This window comes from Stegostoma tigrinum, chromosome 17 (genome assembly GCF_030684315.1).
Source record: "Stegostoma tigrinum isolate sSteTig4 chromosome 17, sSteTig4.hap1, whole genome shotgun sequence".
Lineage (NCBI taxonomy): Eukaryota > Metazoa > Chordata > Chondrichthyes > Orectolobiformes > Stegostomatidae > Stegostoma > Stegostoma tigrinum.
In genome coordinates, this window is record NC_081370.1 from 14,926,780 (window position 1) to 14,948,928 (window position 22,149).

A 22,149-nucleotide genomic window follows, 5' to 3' on the forward strand; every position below is an offset into this window, starting at 1 on the left:
GGCGATTCAAGAAAATTAATGTTAGAAGTTAGAGTCTGCCAAAGCTGGGTCCTCAACCCAGTCTTACTTGCCATTGTTGTAGACTTGTCATCAAAGGGGCCAGAACAGTCCTACCTTGGAACATGATGTTGGCAGATGATAGGGTAATCATGGCTATAAGTGTATGATAAGGTAATCATGGCTATAAGTTTGAAAGCTACAGGCAAGTGTAAGCTGATGGCCAAACCCCCCTCAAATCGCAAGCTGAAGGTATATAGCATAAACTGTTTATATCTGCACTGCCCTCGTTTTTTCGGTCAGGGAAACGTGTCCTCACAGTCGACGCCACAGAGAAGCAGTCTGGGAAGTGTGTCCTCACAGTCAGCATTGCCTTGAAGCAGTTTGAGAAGGGTGCCCAATAGGTTTGAGGTTCTCTCAGTCCGTTTATCTAAGAGTATATTTCTGAACTACTGGGAGTGTATGCAAACTGACCATAGCACCGAGGTACAGGAACCCATTGAACTGGAACAGCAAAAAGGAATTTAGTAATAGTATTTGACAGTTTAGTGAAAGGAATGGAACGCTTTGCCTGCAACTGTAGTCAGGCAAATACTTTCAACTTTTCTTGCCTATAGTTTGATAGTTTTGTTGTTTATAGTTTCTAAGGGCTGTATTTAGTAGTAACAAGGATCAGGAAAGAAGGGCCCTGTAGGAATTGCTATTTGATACTAAGCATCTTCCAAACAGTTTACTTTAAGAGGTAAATCATGGCAGGAGAGCTCCTCCTGTTCTGTATGGGAAACCGGGCACATTTACAACCAGCATGTGTGTAGCAAGTGTTTCTAGTTGCAGCTCCTAGAGGCTTGGATTTTTTAGCTCAAGCGGTGGCCAGGAATGCTGTGCAGCATCTGAGAAGCTGAGAAATGTGTAAATACTACATATAGAGAGATGGCCACACCATTGGCTAAGATTACACAAGCAGAAAGGGAATAGGTGACCACCAGACAATGTAGGATGACAAGGCAGACAGTGCAGAAATCCTTGTGACCATTTCTCTGAAAAGCAGACATGCTGCTTTAGATAATGTTGAGGTGCACGGTCTCTCAGGGAAACCAGCTAATGGCTAAATTTGTGCCACTTCAGTTGGTTTTGCTGCTCAGGAGAGGAGCAAAATGCATAGAAATGCAGCAGCCATAGGGGATGCAATTGAAATGGGAATACATCGGTGTTTCTATGGCAGCAAATGAGATTCTAAGATGGTATGTCGTCTCCCTCATGTTAGGATCAGATGTCCTGAAGCACCAGGGTGAATAGCCAGTGGCCGTAGTACACATTGGTACCAACAACATAGATTAAAAGGAGAACACAGCGAGTTAGGAAGCAAGATGAAAACTAGGATGTCAAAGCTAACGATCTCAGGATTACTGCCAGTGCCACCTGCATGTTGGTAGAAATAGCAGGATATATCAGAAGAACATGTGACTAAAGAGATGGTATGAGGGAGAGGGTTTCAGATTTCTGGAATGCTCGGACATTTTGGGGGGGGGTGGGGGGTGGAATCAGACCAGTACAAACAGAATGGATTACAACTCGGCGAAATGGGGCTGATGCCCTGGAAAACTCTTTGCCAGAGGAATGGGCGAGCTTTGAACTAAATTGACGGGGGGGATAGGAACCTATGCAAGGAGTCAGAGGAAGGAAATCAAGGACAAGAACAAAAGGCAGTAAGGGGAATTAAATAAATGCTAGGCAGAGGATTCAAAGGCTAGAATCAAACAAGCCCATAGTTTTTAAAAAAAAGTAGTGGGAATCTGACAAGAAACATCAACAAGGCAAGCTTTAAAGCTTGGTACCCGAACACATGGAGCAAGTGAAATAACGTGGATGAATTAATCATGCAACTAGGTGTATTATAAATGAATATGATAGAGTTGGGATTACAGACCAAGGATGGGAACTAAACTTCCAGTGGTATTCATTATTTAGGAAGGACAGACAAAAGGACAAAAGCTGTGGAGTTGCATTATTGGTTAAATAGAATATAAACACAATATTGAGGTAAGGTATTAGTTCAAACAATGTAGAATCTGTGTGGAGGGAATTGAGAAATACCAAACGGCGAAAACGATTAGTAGGGGTGCGATATAGACCATTAAACTGTAATGGTGATGTTGGGAATGGCATTAAATAGGAAATCAGAGATGCATGCAGTAAAGGAGTGTCTGTAATTATAAGTGAATTTAATCTGCATATAGATTTGGGTGAAACAGATTAGTGACAACACTGTAGAGGAGGAATTCCTAGAGTGTATATGGGTTGGTTTTCCGGACCAGTATGTTAAGGATCCAACTAGAGAACAGGCTGTCTTAGACTGGCCACTATGCAATGTGAAAATAATGTAGTTGTCGGTGACCCTGAGTAGATGTCCCAGATCCTGACACCACCTGGACTCCCACTTTGAGAAGGGTGCTAATTCCTTTCACTAAACTGTCAAATACTATTACTAAATTCCTTTTTGCTGTTCCAGTTCAATGGGTTCCTGTACCTCGGTGCTATGGTCAGTTTGCATACACTCCCAGTAGTTCAGAAATATACTCTTAGATAAACGGACTGAGAGAACCTCAAACCTATTGGACAGTTACAGAGATAAATCATCTGTACTGCCATCATTAATACAGAAAATTTTAATCAATCATATGATTGACTTAGTTGTGTTGTCTTTAATATATTGTATTTACTTTACCACCAACATATGAATTGTGCTAAATTTAAAGAATAGAAAAGACTTTAACCATGTAGCAGAATCTCACTGAACAGCTACCTTATTTCTCTGTAGTAGAGCAAGAATTAACTCCAGTCAGCTCAAAGGAATCTATCTCTGTCTGTAACTGCCTGATATGGGGTCCTTTTCTCACCTGCCCCACTACAGGAGGCACTTTTTCAACATAGTTTTTGAGTGGTCACTCAAATCATACACTCCTGCAGATCCTCTTTAGCTAGGTTCACAACAGTCAATAACACAGATACCCAGAGACTGTTTTATCCTTTAATAAACCTCATTAAATAGTCTGGTTGCTTCTGTTAAAACTGAACAATGGTGAAATAATTGCCCAGTTAACAGTTTCTGTGATATATAGATACTTTCAAGAAAAGAGCGAATGTTGAGATCCATGTGTTAGTTAGAGTAGGAATAGGAAGACAGGACAGATAGATCAGTGGCTGAGGACCTGGTGGAGGGATTTTGGATCGTTGGAATCTCTTTTGAGGCAGAAGAGACCTGCTCAGAAGAGATGCGTTTCAAATGAACTGGAGGGGAACTATTACCCTGGCGATGAGATATGCTAGTTCTGTTCGGGACCCTTTAATCTTGAGGGTTTGTAAACTAGAGTGAGAATGCAGAGATAGATGAGGATGGTTCTGAGGTTAAAGAGAGCAAGATAATTAGAAAAGATAGGCAAGCAAAGTTAGAGAATGAGTTAACTCTAAAAATTTAAACTGCATTTATTTCAATGCGTGGGGTCTTACGGGTAAGGAAGATGATCTCAAGGCATATGTGGGATTATGGGACTGGGACATGATAGCTATTACAGAAACATGGCTGAGGGAGGGACAGGTGTGGCAACTCAATGTTCAGGGGTTTAAATGTTATGGGAAGAATAGAAAGAGAGGCAAGAGAGGAGTGGGTGTGGTATTTTTGATTAGGGGAAGCATTACTGTTGTGCTTAAAGAGATTATTTCTGATGGATCGTCCAGTGAGGCTGTATGGGTGAAACTCAGTAATAGGAAGGGATAATAACCTTGACAGGATTGTACTATAGACTCCTCAGTAGTCAGCAGGAAGCTGAGGCGTAAATATGTAGAGAGCGAGCTCAGGTATATGTAAGAATAATAGGGTTTTATTAGTAGGGGACTGTTATAGAGTTAAGGGCTTGGATGGTGAGGACTTGTTCAATGTGTTTAAGAAAATTTTCTTCGTCAATATGAGGATGTACCGACTGGAGAAGGACGAAAACTGTACCTTTGCTGGGTAATAAGGCAGGGTAAGTGACCTGAAATGTTAATGGGGGAGCACTTTGGGACCAGTGATCATAATTCTATTAGTTTTAAAATAGTTACGGAAGAGGATAGGCCTGGTATAAAAATTAAAGTTCTTAATTAGAGTAGGGCAAATATGAGACAAGAACTTCCAAAAGTTAACTGGGGTAGTTTGTTTGCAGATAAAGGGACGACTGGCAAGTGGAGGCTTTCAAAAATGAACTAACGAGAGTTCAAAGGCATGTTCTTGTTGGAGTGAAGGGTAAGGTTAGTAAGAATAGAGAACAGTGGTTAGATGAAGATATTAAGATTTTGGTCAAGAATACTAAAGAGACATATGTTAGGTACAGACCATTTGGATCAAGTGAATCTTTTGAAGAGTATAAGGCATTCTTAAGAGGGATATCAGGGTGGCAAAAAGCGGGTATGAAATAGCCTTGGCAATAAGGATAAGGATTGTTCAAAGAGATTCTACAAGTACATTAAGAGCAAAAGAGCAACTAAGGCGAGAACAGGGCCCCTTAAAGATGAACAAGGTCATCTATGTGTGAAATCACAAGAGACGGGAGAGATAATGCAATATTTTGTGTCAGACCTCACTGTGGAAAAAGCCATGGAGGCTAGGGAACTTGGGGGAATAAATATTGACGTATTGAAAACAGTTCACGTTTCAGAAGATGATGTGTTGGAGGTCTTAAAAAGCATAAAGGTGGATAAATCTTTAAGACCTGATCAAGTGTATTGCAGAACATTATGGAGAGTTAGGGAAGAAGTTGCAGGGCCCCTACCAGAGGTACTTGTATCATCTATTGCATTGGGTGAGATGCAGGAGGATGACTAATGTTGGCCTTTATTTAGGAAAGGCTGTAAGGAGAATCTTGGGAACTATAGACCAGTGAGTCTGATATCAGTGGTGGGTAGATTGATGGAGGGGATTTTGAGAGATCGGACTTACATGCATTTGCTAAGGCAGGGACTGATTGGGGAAAGTCAGCATAGCTTTGTGCATGGGAAGTAGTTTTTTACAAATTTACTTAAGTTTTTTGAGGACGTAATCAAAACGATTGATGAAGGCAGACCAGTAGACCTTGTCTCCATGGACTTAAGTAAAGCCTTTGACAAGGTTCTGCGTGGTAGACTGATTAGTAAAGTCATATTACATGGGATTCAGCAAGAGCTTGTCAATTAGATACAAAATTGGCTTGACGGTAGGAGACAGAGGGTAGTGCTGAAGGGTTGCTTTTTGGACTGTAGTCCTATGACCAACAGTGCCCTGCAGGGATCAGTGCTGGGTACACTGATGTTTGTTATATATGTAAATGATTTTGGATGAGAATTTAGGAGGTATGGTTAGTAAATTAGTTGATTACACCAAAATTGGTGGTATAATTGACAACGAAGAAGGCTATCTAAGATTGCAAAGGGATCCTGATCGAGGGCCGAGCAGTGGCAGATGAAGTTTAATTTGGTAAATGTGAGGTATTGCACTTTGATAAAATGAACAAGAGCAGAACTAATACAGTTAGGAGATAATAAGAACTGCAGATGCTGGAAAATCCAAGATAACACAGCGTGGAGCTGGATGAACACAGCAGGCCAAGCAGCATCTCGGGAGCACAAAAGCTGATGTTTCGGGCCTAGACCCATCATCAGAAATGGGGGATGGGGAGGGGGTTCTGAAATAAATAAGGAGAGAGGGGAGGCAGATTGAAAATGGTAAGACGAGAAGATAGGTGGAAAGGAGATAGACAAGTTAAAGGGGCGGCGATGGAGCCTGTAGAGGTGAGTATAGGTGGGGAGGTAGGGAGGGGATAGGTCAGTCTGGGGAGGACGGACAGGTCAAGGTGGCAGGATGAGTTTTAGGAGGTAGGGAATGGAGGTGCGGCTTGAGGTGGGAGGAGGGGATAGGTGAGAGGAAGAATGGGTTAGGGAGGTGGGGACGAGCTGGACTGGTTTTGGGATGCAGTAGGGGGAGGGGAGATTTTGAAGCTTGTGAAATCCACATTGATACCATTGGGTTGCAGGTTTCCCAAGCGGAATATGAGTTGCTGTTCTTGCAACCTACGGGTGGCGTCATTATGGCACTGCAGGAGGCCCGTGATGGACATGTCATCTAAAGAATGGGAGGGGGAGTTAAAATGGTTCGCAACTGGGAGGTGCAGTTGTTTATTGTGAACCGAGCGTAGGTGTTCTGCAAAGAGGCCCCCAAGCCTCTGCTTGGTTTCCCCAATGTAGGGGAAGCCACACCGGATACAGCAGATGCAATATACCACATTGGCAGACGTGCAGGTGAACCTCTACTTGATGTGGAAAGTCATCTCGGGACCTGGGATATGGGTGAGGGAGGAGGTGTGGGGACAAGTGTAGCACTTCCTGCGGTTGCACAGGAAAGTGCCAGGTGTGGTGTGGTTGGATGGGAGTGTGGAGCGGACAAGGGTGGGGATGGAAAACTGTCTTTGGTGGTGTGGTCAGATTATAGATGGCGGAAGTATCGGAGGATGATGCATTGTATCCGGGGGTTGGCGGGGTGGTATGTGAGGATGAGGGGGATTCTCTTTTGCCGGTTATTGCAGGGATGGTGCATGAGGGATGAATTACAGAAAATGCGGGAGACACGGTCGAGGGTGTTCTCGACCACTCTGGGGGGTGGGGGGGGGGCGTTGCAGTCCTTGAAGCGAGAGGACATCTGGGATGTACGGGAGTGAAATGCCTCATCCTGGGAGCGGATGCAGCGGAGGTGAAGGAATTGGTAATAGGAGATGAATTTTTTGCGGGAAGTTGGGTGTGAGGAGGTGTATTCTAGGTAGCTGTGGGAGTCGGTGGGCTTGAAATGGATATCGGTTGTTGGGTGTTTGCCTGAGATGGAGACAGAGAGGTCCAGGAAGGGGAGAGATGTGTTGGGATGGTCCAGGCGAACCTGAGGTTGGGGTGGAAGGTGTTGGTGGTGTGGATGAACTATTCGAGCTCCTCTTGGGAGCATGAGGCGGCGCTGATACAGTCATCGATGTAACGGAGGAAGAGCTGGGGTTTAGCGCCAGTGTAGGTATGGAAGAGGGACTGTTCCACATAACCCTACAAAGACGCAGGCATGGTTTGGTCCCATGCAGGTACCCATGGCCACCTCCTTTTGTCTGTAGGAAGTGGGAGGAATTGAAAGAGAAGTTGTTGAGGTGAGGATGAGTTTGGCTCCCTACCTACGTCCGTGACACCGCCCACGCCCTCCACCGTCTGCAGAACTTCAAATTCCCCGGTCCCTAACACCTCACTTCCACCATGGACGTCCAGTCCCTATATACCTGTATTCCTCATGCAGATGGCCTAAAAGTCCCCTGCTTCTTCCCATCCCACAGGCCCGACCAGTCCCCCTCCACTGACACCCTCATCTGCCTAGCCGAACATCTCTTAGACAGTTCGGAGCCTGGATAGTGTTGTTGAACATAGAGTCCGAGGGAATCAGGCATGTAGTTCTTTGGAAGTTGTATCAGAAGTAGGCAGGGTGGTTAAGAAGGTATTCAGCGCACTTGTCTTCATTGCTCACACCATTGAATAAAGCAGCTGGCAGTTCATGTTGAGGTTGTACAGGATGGTGAGGCCACTTTTGCAGTACTGTGTATTATTCTTGTCACCCTGCCGTAGGAAATATATTAAATTAGAGCCTGTTCAGAAAAGGTTTACCAGGAAGTTCCTGGGACTGGAGGGGTTTCAGTTGTATGGAAGAGGTTGGATAGGCGGGGTCTAAATTGACTGGAGTGTAGGAGGTTGAGGGGTGACCTTATTGAGGCTTATAAAATTGAGAGGAGCATTGATAAGGTCAATAGTAAAGGTCTTCTCCCTGAGGTGGGAAGTTCAAAACTGCAGGGCATATTTTTAAGGTGAGAACAGAAGGAATTAAAAGGGACCGGAGGGTAACTTCTTCACACAGGGTGGTTCGTATGTGGAATGAACTGCTAGAGGAAGTTGTAGGTGCAGATACAGTTACAACATTTGGAAGACATTTGGATTGGTACATGAAAAGGAAAGGTTTGGAGGGATATGGGCCAAACGCACGCACCTGGTAGTAGTTTAGTTTTGGAAGCTCAATTGGCATGGATGCAGTGGTCTAAGAGGTCTGTTTCTGTGGTCTGACTCTAGAAAGAATTCTCTAAGGTTGTGGGCAAGCCAGGAAACTACAGGCCAGTGAACATCAGTTGTAGGCAAGTTACTGGAGAGGATGCTGAGGGACAGGATCAACCATCATTTGGATAGTCAAGTTCTGATTATTTGATTTTATTGATTTTTGACTTTATTGTCATGTGCAGTGAAACACAGCGAAAAGCTTTGTACATGAGCAGTACAGGTAGATCATAGCATGCAAAGAATGTACAGGTCAAAAAGACTTAGACACACGGGTTACATTGCAGGTTACATTTGAGGCTAGAGTCCATTCAACAGTCTGATAACGGCCAGAAAGAAGCTGTTCCTGAACCATCTCGTGCGTGTTTTCAGGTTTCTGTGTCTTCTGCCTGACGGAAGAGGTTGTAGGCTGTCATTACCAGGGCGCGATGAGTCCTTGATGGATGGAACGCTCGCTTCCATGATGGTGTGGGCTGTGCACATCATTTTCCGTAGTTTCCTACAGTCCTGGGCAGGGCAGGGCAGCCGCCATACCATGCTGTTATGCACTCGGGCAGTAAGTTTTCAATGGTGCTTCTTTTGAAGTTGATGAGGGACCTTATGGACGAGCCAAGTTTCCTGAGTTGCCTGATGAATAAGAGGCATTGTTGTACATTGATAGGATGAATGCATATAGCCTTTTTCCCAGGGATAGGAAATTGAAAACTAGAGGGCATGGGTGTAAGGTGAGAGAGGAAAGATTTAAGAAGGACCTGAGGGGCAACTACTTCATGCAAAAGGGTGGTGCGTACGTGGAATGGGTTGTTAGAGAAAGTGGTTGAGGCAGGTACAGCAGTAACATTTAAAAATATTTGGATAGGAAAATGGATCGGAAGGGATTAGAGGGACATGGACCAAATGTGAGGAAATGGAACTAGCTGAGTGGGCACCATGGTCAAAATGGACTAGTTTGGGCTGAACAGCCTGTTTCCATGCTGCATTACTCTATAATTCTGTGATTCCAAAAGCAGAAAGTGTAATGCCTGCCTGTTTATTTCTTCCCTCCTCACCATCCAAAGCCCAAAAACACCTTCCAAGAGAAATGGAGCTGTATATTCCTCTCTATTGGAGAAACAAAGCACAGACCAGGTGATCACTTCGCGGAGCACCTATATTGTGTCTGCAAGAGAAAAGACCCCGAGCTTCCAGTTGCCTGTCACTTCAACACACTAACATGCTCACTGGTCAACACCTGTATAGGGAGTCTGATCCATGCAATCAGTAACCCTGCTGGTACTCTCAGGCAGGCTGGATCACCCACCAGGTCCCTGGTACTGACTCTGGACTTGATTTAGGAATGTGAAGCAAAGAAAGCAGTAGACAGGTGTTTCAGGGCAAAGAATCTCTGTGTTTATTAAATGCAACGGTGAGAATATCACACGAAATAAAAAAGGCAATAGTACAATAAACAGGGAAATAACACAAGGGTCAATAAGATACATGAGATAAAAAGGCAAATTCAAAACAGTGAAATTATCAGTTATTAACTTAACATAGGCTAACTACTATTAAAAACTAAACAGTAGTTTCAAACATGAACACTTCAATCAGACTTCCTGACTTTGGGGTAGTCTGCACTGTCACCAACCCACTTTCTCGTCCCTGCTAGCTAGGTTGGATACTTTGGGCCTTGAGGAAGCAGGCTCACCACAGGAGACGAACATGATTTTGAAATACAGCTGGCTGTGCCCATTTGCTGTAGCCAATATTTCTGAGTTAATTGAAGTTGAATGCCTTGGTACCTCTGAAGAGGCCAAGATGTCTGAAGTTGTTCTCTTAGGTCTGGTTCGTTGTTCCTTTAGGGCTGAGGCATGAATGGGCTTTCTAACTGAACATAGTCACATTAGCAGCTGTCTATTCCGCCAGGCTGACCTTTTGAACACTCTAAATGTTTTTTTTCCTTTTGATTCTATCTTCACTTATCATTTCCTCTCCCAACCCCTGCCCCTACCTTCTCCTGTATAAGTATCAACTTTTCCCTAGCTGCCATCAGTTCTGAAGAAGGGTCCCCACACGTGAAACAGTAACTGTGATTTCTGTCTGCAGATGCTGTCAGACCTGCTGAATGTTTCCTGCAATTTCTGTCTTGGTTTGGCTGTTATTCTCGGCTTTGATGTGTCCAGTAGTAACATTAATGGGGATCGTTACATGCTATATTTACTAATGATAGTATGGAGCCGTAGCCTAGAGAAGACCAGAGGCATCACTCTCCATCAAAGATAAACAGTCAATTACACATAGCATGAGAGTAACCACTCCTCACGTGTGGCACCAGGAAATGAGGCAGGCGTCCATGAATTACCACAGCTGCAGGATTGAACCCATGCTTTATATTGCACCACCCTGTAGCTATCTAGCCAATTGGATTGATACCCCCTCCCCTCCAATTTATTTACACTAACAATAGTGTCTAATTGAGAACTGGCACAGAAACTGGTGAGACAAGGAAAAGTAATTTCTTCCCAATGAAAGTGAATACCATTATTCCTACTCTGTCAATTGGCTTAGTCAGTAATTTGCCTTTATGTCGTATAAATCAGATTCAAACAATATAGCCATATACACATTTCATTTTAAATTGTAACTTATAGTGAAATGTCTATACACTGAGGTTATGTAGTAATACATAACATTATGTACAAACCAGTGCAAATTCGAACGTGTGTTTTATTTGATGTTTTTACAGATGCAGAGAATAACTTTAAAATACAGAAATCCAATAACTTGGTTACAGCCTATGATTATGTTTCAGTTATGCATTATGGAAGGTAAATACTGTTTTTCCTGTATTTTCATTAGCTTGAAATAAGCAAACTGACTTTGAGAAATTCATTAAAATGCATCTTGACAATTCATTGCACTGTAGTTACTTTGATAGACATTGACATCCTTTCGATAAACAATGCTTGAAAAGGATATCCAACTAGAATGTGAATGAAAATATGTTGGTGAGAAAGGATGATTTATGTTGGCCTCTTTTTGAAGCCCCCAGTATCACAGATCTCCATTCTTCGTTCAGCTTGATTAACTCAATCGAGGAAGAGTTTATGATTAGATATTGCAAAGGCTTTGGGCCTTGAAACATCCCAACAGTAATACTGAAGGCTATTTCTTCAGAACCAGCCATACCTTTAGACAAGCTGTTCTAGTGCAGCTGCAGTATATCTTCCTGACAATGTGGAAAATTTCCCAAAGGACAGTGATGGAGAATAGAATTGTACGTCCAAATACTTATTAAATGCCTACAGGGCTTCAGCCTCTGCCTTCCCTTACAGACAGTGAGTTCCACATCAGAACTGGGATTGTTCATGAAGTTTTGCTCCCAATTTCCATGTTGCCCTCACCGACCTGGTTCGGCTCTGACTCCTCCCTTCATTTCTTTGACAATTCTGTTTCCATTTTTGGCGATAAACTGACCACCAACATTCACTGCAAACCCACTGACTCCCTCACTTACATGGACAACATATCCGCACACCCATTAAATTGCAGAAGATGTAACACCTGCCTGTTTCTTCCTTTGTCCTTGCTATTTGAGGTTACAGATACACCTTCAAGGTGAATTAGTGATTTACCTGCACTTCTCTCAATCTATTCAACCGTATTCTCTGCTCACAATGTGGATCTAAATCGGGGAGACGAATGCAGATTGAGTGGCTGTTTTAAGAAACACTTACATTCCAACCACAAAAATGTCTCAGACCTTACAGTTGCCTGCCATTTCAACATACTACCATGTTCCTTGGCCAACATTAGTGTCTTAGGCTTGTTGCTGTGTTCCGGTGGGAAGAACAGCATCTCATTTTCTGATTGGGGAATCTGCAGCCTTCAGGACTCAATATCAGGAACTTTAGGGACTTCCATGTCCTTTACTCAACTCCACACTCCATGCCCTGTTATCTTATGTGCTGATTTCCTCAAAGCCAGCCCATTTTTGACTACTATTGGTCCCTGTTAGCACCTTTTTTTTACTCCCTGGCTCACCATTATCCATTTCATTGCCCAGTTGCTGTTTTCTCTTTCTGGGCTCCACCTCTATCTGTCATAATTTTTCTGAAGAAGGGTCTCAACCCGAAACGTCAGCTTTCCTGCCCCTCTGATGCTGCTTGGCCTGCCGTGTTCATCCAGCTCTACACCTTGTTATCTGAGATTCTCCAGCATCGGCAGTTCCGATTATCTGTTACCTCCATCTATCACTTGCTTTTTCTGCCTCATCTTCAGCATGTATGCCACCTTTTCCAAGCTACAATCATATCTAAAGGGTCACTGGACTATGGATTCTGCTTGCTCTCCACAGATGCTGCCAGAGCTGGAGGGTTTCTTCAGCAATTGTTTTTGTTTCAGATTTACAACATCCGTTTTGATTTTTTGGTTACAAGCATGTTGCCTTGGCTAGAGAATATTAGTTATGAATGGAGATTGGATAGATCTGAGTTGCTTTCCTTGCGCCTGAGGAGATTTGAGGCCTGGGGAGGAGGTGGACCATGATGATGCGGATGAATAAAATTATGAGTCATATAGATAGCATAGATAGAAAGGAACTTTTCTTCTTATAGGAGGGATCATTAAACAACGGGCATAGATTCCAGGTAAGAGACAAGAGGTTTAGAGGATATGTGAGGAAAAATTCTTTCACTTAGAGGGTGATGAGAATCTGGAGCTCACTGCCTGTAAGGGTGGTAGAAGCAGAAACCTCATACTGTTTGAGGTATTTAGATGCACATTTTGCAGTGCCAAAGCATACAAGGCTGCAGACCAAGTGCAGTAAATAGGTTTAGACTACCTTGTTGGTTGTTTACAACCAGCGCAGATTCAGTGGGCTGAAGGGTTTTCTTCTGTGCTGTAGACCTCAATGCTGGGCAGTGACCATCTCCTAAATTTCTTGATGTGCAATGGCATTATTAGCATTGAGTTCACCACTATCAATATCTGGGGGATACCATTGATACAGACTAAACCAGACAATCCTCTGAATACTGTGGCTGCAAGAACAGGTCAGAAGCATAGAATTCTGCAGCAAGAAACTTATCCCCTACCTCCCCAGTGCCTCTTCACTATCTACAAGGCACAAATTGAGTGTGTGATGAAATATTCTTTTCTTGCCTGAATGGGTGCAGAGCCACCAGCAGTGAGTATGGATGAGACTTACATGCTGAGCCAATGTGTTTGGTTGCAGACATTTCATCATCCTGCTAGGTAACATAGTCAGTACACCTCTTGAAGCATCGGTGTTCTGTCCTGCTTGTTATTTATATGCCTTGGTTTGCTGGGGTGGCTGGCATTACTGCTGGTTCCGTTTTTCAGTGGCTTCTACGTCAGGTCCAGTTCAGTGTGTTTGTTGATGAATACTTAGTTGACAATACTACCCACTCCATCCACTCCTCCCAAGTATTTGTCAACATCAGCAAAGACACCAGAATAGAAGAGGATGAGATAATGATATCCTTCGATGTAACAGCACTATTTACATCCATAACCATCGACCTAGTCAAAGAGACAATTGCCACACTGCTGAATGAATCATGAAGGCAGGCACCCCTATGACGCCAACAGTATCAACAAGGACAGCACTCTGAAACTGCTAGATCTTTGCCTCATAACCCACATTACCTTCAATGACTGTATCGTCAAACCTATCAATAGAACACCAATGGGATCCCCAATATCAGGACTGATTGCAGAAGCCGTAATGCCCAAGTTAGAACAAACCGGGCTCCCCACTATACAACACAAATTCTGGGTCTGCTGTGTAGATGACACATTCATGATTATCAAACGCGCAAGACTAGAAGAAACCCACCAACACATAAACAACATCCTCACTGGAATAAAATTCACAAATAAAGAAGAGAACAATAACTGACCATCCTTCCTAGACTAATGGTAGAACATAAGAACAACAGGCAACACCAGACTAGTGTATACAGAGAGACCACACGTACAGACCAGATAGTTAATTACTCCAGCAACCACCCCAACACCCATAAATGTAGTTGCATCAGGACATTATTCAAATGGGCAACAACATACTGCAGCAATCTGGAGTTGCACAAAGCAGAATAGAAGCACTTACATGGAGTTTTTGAAAGGAATGGATACCCAGAAAGCACAATCTGCTGTTACGTCTGCAACAGACCACATGGCCAGGCACACTTGTGACCCTACTGTACATCAGAGACATATCAGAGATGACCACACAACTGCTCAGACCCCTAGGTATCAAGGTAGCCCACAAACCAACAACCACCCTGTGACAGCTCCTGATGAACGTAAAGGACCCCATTACCACAACCAATAAAACTAACAATGTACAAAATACCATGTAAAGATTCTGAAAAACATTACATAGGCCAAACTGGAAGAAAACTGACAATAAGGATACACAAACACCAACTTCCCACACTGTAGGGAATCTCATATAATCTAATCTAATCTAATCTAACCACTAAGAGACATGACCAATTCTCACTGGTCTCAATACACACAGACATAGAAGGACTTGAATTCCACAGGGACAACACATTCATAATAGCATGAGCCAAAAAGAGACGTACCAAGGAATTCCTGGACGCCTGGCATTCCAACGGGAACTCCATCAACAAACACATTGCACTAGATCTGATGTACAAACCACTGAAAAACAGAACTGGAAGTAATGCCAACCATCCCAGCAATCTGAGACATATAAATAACAAGCGGGAGAGAACACCAACGCTCCACTGGAGGCGCACTGACTATGTTATCTAGCAGGGTCATGAAACATCTACAACCAAACACACCAGCTTGGCAAACAAGTCTGCAACCTCAAATGAGACAATTGTACACGCAGTACATTCTTCAAGTGAAGAGGCCAATGACCTGAATACCCACCCTAGCTGAAGACACAAAGGCTGGAGATCTGTTCAGGGATTTTGTAACTTGGCTTGAAAACATCAAAAAAAAGTTGACTGCTTTGACTCACCTGAAGACAGCATGCTAATCAGACAAAGATTGAGTTTTTTCTGGAGCTAGCTCTCTACACTTATACCACCTTCTACTGTACAACGCCAGGCCATTGTAAAATGTGAACAAATTGAGAAATGAAGACATTTTCATATTTACTACGTCATTACTTCTCAATTTTTTTTAGCACAGAGCATGTTTATAGACATGCCTCCTCAGCTTTTTTGAGGACCCACTCAACAAGAGTTTGCAGGTGGCCTGCCTGCAGTTTGACTTATTGTAATTTTACTGTATATGACTCGTCCAGTTCAGGTTCTGGTCAGTGCTAATCCAAGGACATTAAATTTTGCCTTTTAGGAGCAAAACGAATGAATGCTCAGGAACAAACTAAAATGATGAATGCTTAGTACATTACAAAGCAGTGCACTGCAATAATATGCAAATGAACTGACCGTGTATTATAGTGAGTGGTTGTAGTATGCTCAGAGAGCTTCCATCCTATCATAATGTATTAGTTGCATTATCGAATGTAAGTTGTTAGCATTGTTATTTCATAGAAAACATTAATATTCCAATCAAACAAGGTATTAAAGTTTTTTTATTTCTTGATTTAGGTATGTTTTTTCCAAAAGTCCCAGCTTACCCACCACTGTGCCAAAACCAGACCCAGATGTGGAGATTGGACAACATTTGGGTTTCTCTGAATTAGATGTTTTAAAGATAAACAAGTTGTATCAGTGCCGTAAGTTTAAACACAAATGCACTTTTCTGAAATGTATTGTTTTATATAATTTGCTGACTTTAATCTTGTGTTATAAACAAAAAGAGACAAAAATTATCCGAAGCTACAACATATTGAGCCAGCGTGTGAAACAAATTTGCTTGCCGTAATAATTTGTGCAGGAAATTCTCAATTTTGGGCAGCTACTGAGGGAAGGTACTGTTGTTTAGAGATTTTGTTTATTTTTCTAGGAACTATCTAGAGTGATATGAGATGATATCAAGATAGGAAAGTTTAAACAGGACAAGATAGAAAGTAAGAAAAAAGAGATCAATAGAAGCTAGAAAAATTGTGAAACAAACAGCATTCAAACTAAATTATGTATATCATACACATGCATCAAAATATAGAATTGGAGAATTAGAGCTATTGATTAATTAGAAAAATCTTGGAAGTATTACAGCAACAGAAATGTAACTGTTGCTAAATCAGGATTGGTTAATAAATGTTCCTGGACATAAAGGCTCCCTTGAGAGCACCTTCCAAACATGTGACCTTTAGCACCTAGAAGAGCAAGATCAGCAGACGCATAGGAACATCACCATTTGAAAGGCCCTCTCCAAATTTGACATCATTCTAACGTGGATTTATAACTGTTCCTTCCCTGTCACTGAGTTGAAATCATGAACACAGTCCTTAACACCATTGTGAGTGTACCTGCACCACCTTCAAGAAGGCCACTCGCCCTCTCCTTGAAGGCCCATAAGAATGGACAGTAAATGTTAGTGATGCTCACTTCTATGAATGAATAAAAAATATCTTCTGGAGTTACAAGGCAAACAAAATAGGAAGTAAATATTGATGTTAACTGGAAACATCATAATGCCAGTAAGCAATAGAGATGCAAAAGAAAAGCAATCTTGTTATTATGCAGTCCATGGCATATTACATTGGCAGCCGTACAGAATTACATAATGAGCTGAAATAGAAATGTTTCACGTGAAATAGTGAATGTTTATTCAAAGCTCACCCTGTTTCTCTGACCATGAGACTTACAACTGAAGTTTCAGGCTTGTTCCAAAACCCTTTCAGGCATTTCCATGAATTTTGCAGGACAGGTTTCTTTGAGCATTTGTTCTTCCAGTCATATCAGTTTTCTACTGGGAGATTTTTTCCAAATTTCAATCTTTTGTCTTGTGTGTTGGTATTTCATCATCTGACTTCTCTATAGCCGAACTAATATGTGATCGTATCGCCTGTGGAATTCCAATTGGTACAGCCACTGCCCACTAAAGCCCAATGTGTGCTACTTTGAGGATCCCTTCTATCCCGTAGCCATTAAGTTACATTGGATACCAATGTCTGATCTGATGCCTATTACAGTATTGTGATTGACAAACCTGGCCTTCATTCTCTCTTCTACTTTCATTTTTGATTTCTGTTTCTCTAGGGTGGGAAGTGGTTGTATTTCTTCTACTTGTTTTTCCAGAGTGCCGAGGCAAAATGGGATGGGCGTAGGCATAAGAAGAGACAAGTATAGTGGGTGGTTGAGCTTGCAGCGATAAAATTAGAGACTTGTTTTAGCATATGTGGGAGTATAAGGTGCCTGTAGTCTGCTTCTGCGTTCAGTAAGACCATGGTTGATGTGATTTCACCTTATCTGAATTTTCCTATCTGCCCCTTGAATTACTTATAGCTCAAAAACCTGAAGATTTCAGCCTTGAATATATTCATTGACCTACCTCCTTTTGCCTGTTGAGTTGAGAATTCCAAAGATTTGCAACATTCTGCAAAAAGAAATTCCTTGCCATTTTTGTGACAAATGGCCAAAACCCTTTATTCTGAAACAGTGTCCCTAGATTTGTAATTCCAGATTTTTCTATGAAGAGAAACAACATCTCAGCATTTATCCTATTTGCCTCCAAACCTCTCAAAATCCTTTATGCTTCAATAAGATTGTCATTCTTCTAAATTCTGTTCAGTATAGGCCTAACCTGTTGAAAGTTTCCTCATATGACAACCTCTTCATCCGACTGATCAACCTAAGGAGGCTTTTCTGAACTGGTTCCAATATAAGTGTAGCGCTCTTTACAGCATGAGATATTCCAAAGCATGTGGCTACCATTTGTGAGAGGTGCTGCCCTTCTCTTTCAAACCATAAGATTCATCGTGTATTAGTTCTTATTTTCACCCTGTTCTCACCTATCTATATGTCTTCACAGATTCTTAGTCACTCCATACAGCTCTTATATTTTGTTTTTCTGTTCTTAACTCCAAAATGGATAACTTCACATTTTTACACATTGTAATCTATTGTGAATGAATGCATGAGCAGATGTATTTGTCTGCATATATGTTCAATGATACTTGTTATGGTAGAAAACTGTAAAATATGTCTGAGGTGTGGTCAGTGCCTGTGATAGATGGAGTAGTGTGGACTGTATTAATGTAAGTGTGTAATTAGACGGTGATTGTAGTTTGTTAAGGGTGTGACGTTTGGGGAGATCATGCAATTATTGAGATGTTTGTTCTGAGATGGGATCTTTCCTTGATGATTGTGTCCAGTTATTGCATTTTTGGCAGCACTGGAGTCTTATCCCAGAGACTGTTCCTACGACAACTTCAGTGTCCATCACTAAGGAAGTCTTGGTAACATTACTACTGACTGAGCCTGCTGAGTCCAAAAGGACATAGGTGTCAGATTGTGTCTGCAGCAAATGGTGAGGAAACCAGTAAGAGAGAAAAATATACTTGATTTTGTCCTCACCAATCAACCTGTTGTAGATGTGTCCATCTGTCACAGTATCTGAAAGTGACTGACACCTAGTACACTTGAAGATGAAGTCCCATTTTCTCATTGTGGATCTCTTGCAACATTTTTTTGGTTATGCCAAATGGGACACAAAAGATCTAGCACCTCAATGTGCGATGGGCTATTGTCAGCAGCAGAATTGTATTCAATCACAATCTGCAAATAGCGGCCCAGCAGTCCCCCAACTCCCCATTGCCGTAATGCTGGGTGTTCAATCCTGGTTTGAATGAAGAATGGAGAAGGTTACGCCAAGAGCAATACCAGGCATACCTAAAAGTGAGTTGTGAGCGTGATGAACCTTAAACACATGACTACTTGCATGCTAGGAAGTGGAAAGAGCATGCAATGGACAGGGTAAAGTGATTCCAATCAATGGGTCAAACCTAAGCTTTGCAGCCCTGCCGCATGCAATCTTGAATGATGGCGGCAATCTTAACAACTAACTGGGGATGAAGGCTTCACAAATATTCCAATTCTTGACTGGAGAGCCCAGCACATCAGTGCAAAAGTACAAGGCTGAAATATTTCAGCCAGAAATAATGGGTAGCTGAACCATTTCAGCCTCTTCTTGAGGTCCCTGACAGGAAAGGTTTGGAGGGATATGGACCAGGAGCAGGCATGTGGGGCTGGTTTAGTTTGGGATTATGTTTGGCATGGTCTAGTTGCACCAAAGGGTCTGCTTCTGTGCTGTATGGCTTTGACTTCAACTGATTCGATTCTGTCCACATAGAATCAAGAAGCAGCTTGTAGTAATCCATGAAGGCATGGATTACTACAAAGTTTGTAGGATCCGAAAATGTTCCGGTAATGTATTGAAGATTTGTGCTCCACAACTAGCTGCGCCCCTAGCCGTGCTGTTCCAATACAGCTACAAGACTGACATGTGCCTGACATTGTGGAAAATTTTCAGGTTATCCTGTCCACAGAGGATAATTGACAATAATGTAGTAATGTCCTTGAGCTAAGATGGTTGACCTCCAACAACTATAAACAACTTCTGTGTACAACTTCAAACAGTGTAGAGTTTTCTGCCTATTCTCCTTCACTTCAGACTTGCTCCATACTTGTTCAGTTGCTGCTTTGATGTCAAGGACATTGACTCTCTCCTCACCTCAGGAATTTAGCTCTTTTGGCCGTGTTGAACCAAGGCTGTAATGAGTTCAGGAACTGGATATACCCGGCTGAACTCAAACTGAACATCTGTTCTAATAACTCAAGTTTCTCATTCCGGTGTTCTGAGAAAGGGTCACTGGACCCAAAACATTTAACTCTGATTTTTTCTTCATTGATGCTGCCAGACTAGCTGGGCTTTTCCAGCAACTTCAGTTTTTAAAGTTTTGGAGTGGATATGTAGCTCAGGTTGTGGGTGTTTGGGTTGGTTGTCTCGCTGAGCTGGTTTGTTGTTCCGCAGAGGTTTTGTTATCGTGCTTGGTAACATCTTCAGTGCAGCCTCTGAAGCGTCGGTGTGTTTACCTGCATTTTTTTTTAAACTCTGGGGTACTTTGCGATGGATTGCCTCTCTTCCGGGTTTCCTCCATGGCGGAATGTATACGGGATTGAGTTCCATGTGTTTATTAGTAGCATGCTTCGTGGAGTGCCACGCTTCCAGGAATTCTCGTGCTTGTCTCTGCCTAGCCTGTCCCAGGACCTTGGTGTTGTCACAGTTGAAGGCGTGGTTCTCCTTGTCCATGTGGATTGAGATGACTGATGACCAATACTCACTCATCTCAATCCACATGGACAAAGAGAATCACAACTTCGACTGGGACAACACCAAGATCCTGGGCCGGGCAAGGCAGAGACAAGCACAAGAACTCCTGGAAGCATGGCACTCCACAAAGCATGCTATTAATAAACACATTGCCTCTCTTCCGGGTTTCCTCTGTAGAGGAGTCAATGTGTTTATTAATAGCATGCTTCGTGGAGTGCCATGCTTCCAGGAGTTCTTGTGCTTGTCTCTGCCTTGCCCGGCCCAGGATCTTGGTGTTGTCCCAGTCGAAGTTGTGATTCTCTTTGTCCATGTGGATTGAGATGAGTGAGTACTGGTCATCAGTCATCTCAATCCACATGGACAAGGAGAACCACGACTTCAACTGTGACAACACCAAGGTCCTGGGCCGGGCAAGGCAGAGACAAGCACAAGAATTCCTGGAAGCGTGGCACTCCACGAAGCATGCTATTAATAAACACATTGACTCCTCTACAGAGGAAACCCGGAAGAGAGGCAATCTCACAACGGAGGCCAGAGTTTTTTAAAAAATAACCAGGCGGGAAAACACAACGACGCTTCATCAGAGGCTGCACCGAAGATGTTACCAAGCACGATAACAAAACCTCTGCGGAACAACAAACTAGCTCCGCGAGCCAGCCAACCTCAACTTTTGTTTTTGGTCCTCATTCCTGGAGCCGTTCTTGTGAATTGCTTTTCCACTCCCTCTCGTGCATTCACATCTCTCCTATAATGTGGTGCCCAGAACTGTACACGTTACTCCAGCTGAGGCTGAGCAAGTGTCTCTTAAACAAGTTCAAAATCACCTCCTTGTTCCTGTATTCTATGTCTCCATTAATAAAGTGGAGGATACTGAATGCTTTGAAGTTTTTGAGAAGATTTGTAACTCAGGTTGTAGATGAGGTTGCAGACTTGCTCACCAAGCTGGTAGGTTTGGTTGCAGACATTTTGTTACCCTGCTAGGTAACATCATCAGTGCGCTACAAGTGAAGCATTGGTATTCTCTCCCGCTTGTTATTTATGTCCTTCGGATTGCTGAGGTGATTGGTATTACTTCCAGTTTTGTTCTTCAGTGGTTCGTATATCAGGTCCAGTTCAGTGTATTTGTTGATGGAGTTCTGGTTGGAATGCCAGGCATCCTGAAATTCCTTGGCATGTCTCTGTTTGGCTCATGCTATTATGAATGTGTTGTCCCAGCCGGATTTGTGTCCTCCTTTTCTGTGTGTTGAGACCAGTGAGAATTGGTCGTGTCTCTTAATGTTTAGTTGGTGCTCGTGTATCCTTATTGTCAATTTTCTTCCAGTTTGGCCTATGTACTGTTTTTCAGAATCTTTACATGGTATTTTGTGTATTACTTTAGTTTTATTGGTTGTGGGTATGGGAACTTCTGCGTTTTCCAGTAGCTGTCACAGGGTGGTTGTTGGTTTGTGGGCTACCCTGATATCTAGGGTCTGAGTAGTCTGGTGGTCTGATACATCGCTATTGAATGGTAGATGACTAGTGTGTTTGGCCATGTTGTGTTGTCTTGCTGCGGTCTGTCACAGATGTAACAATTGCAAATACAGCCCAATGGCCCAAACATGGATTTTACCAGTTTCAAAATCTCCCCACCCTCAGCCTCATCCCATGACCAACCCTCCCTCTCATCCCTGCCTCCTTGACCTGACACGACCTGTACATCATCTCTCCCACCTATCCGCCTGTCCCATCTCAATGACCAATCCCCACCACTCCCTACCTGGACTCACCTATCAACATCCCACCTCCCTTCCCCAGCCT

General features: G+C 42.8%; 1 protein-coding gene across 5 annotated transcripts in view; it reads left to right on the forward strand.

The window, feature by feature from the left end:
• Window positions 1-22,149, forward strand: part of LOC125459229 (embryonic protein UVS.2-like) — a 129,592-nt gene that overhangs the window by 72,951 nt on the left and 34,492 nt on the right. For all 5 annotated transcript variants that reach the window (XM_059651857.1, XM_048545375.2, XM_059651861.1 and 2 more), the window contains 2 exons: window positions 10,853-10,934; window positions 15,723-15,850. In XM_059651857.1, coding sequence (XP_059507840.1) covers window positions 10,853-10,934; window positions 15,723-15,850 — 210 coding nt within the window. The remainder of the gene's footprint in view (window positions 1-10,852; window positions 10,935-15,722; window positions 15,851-22,149) is intronic.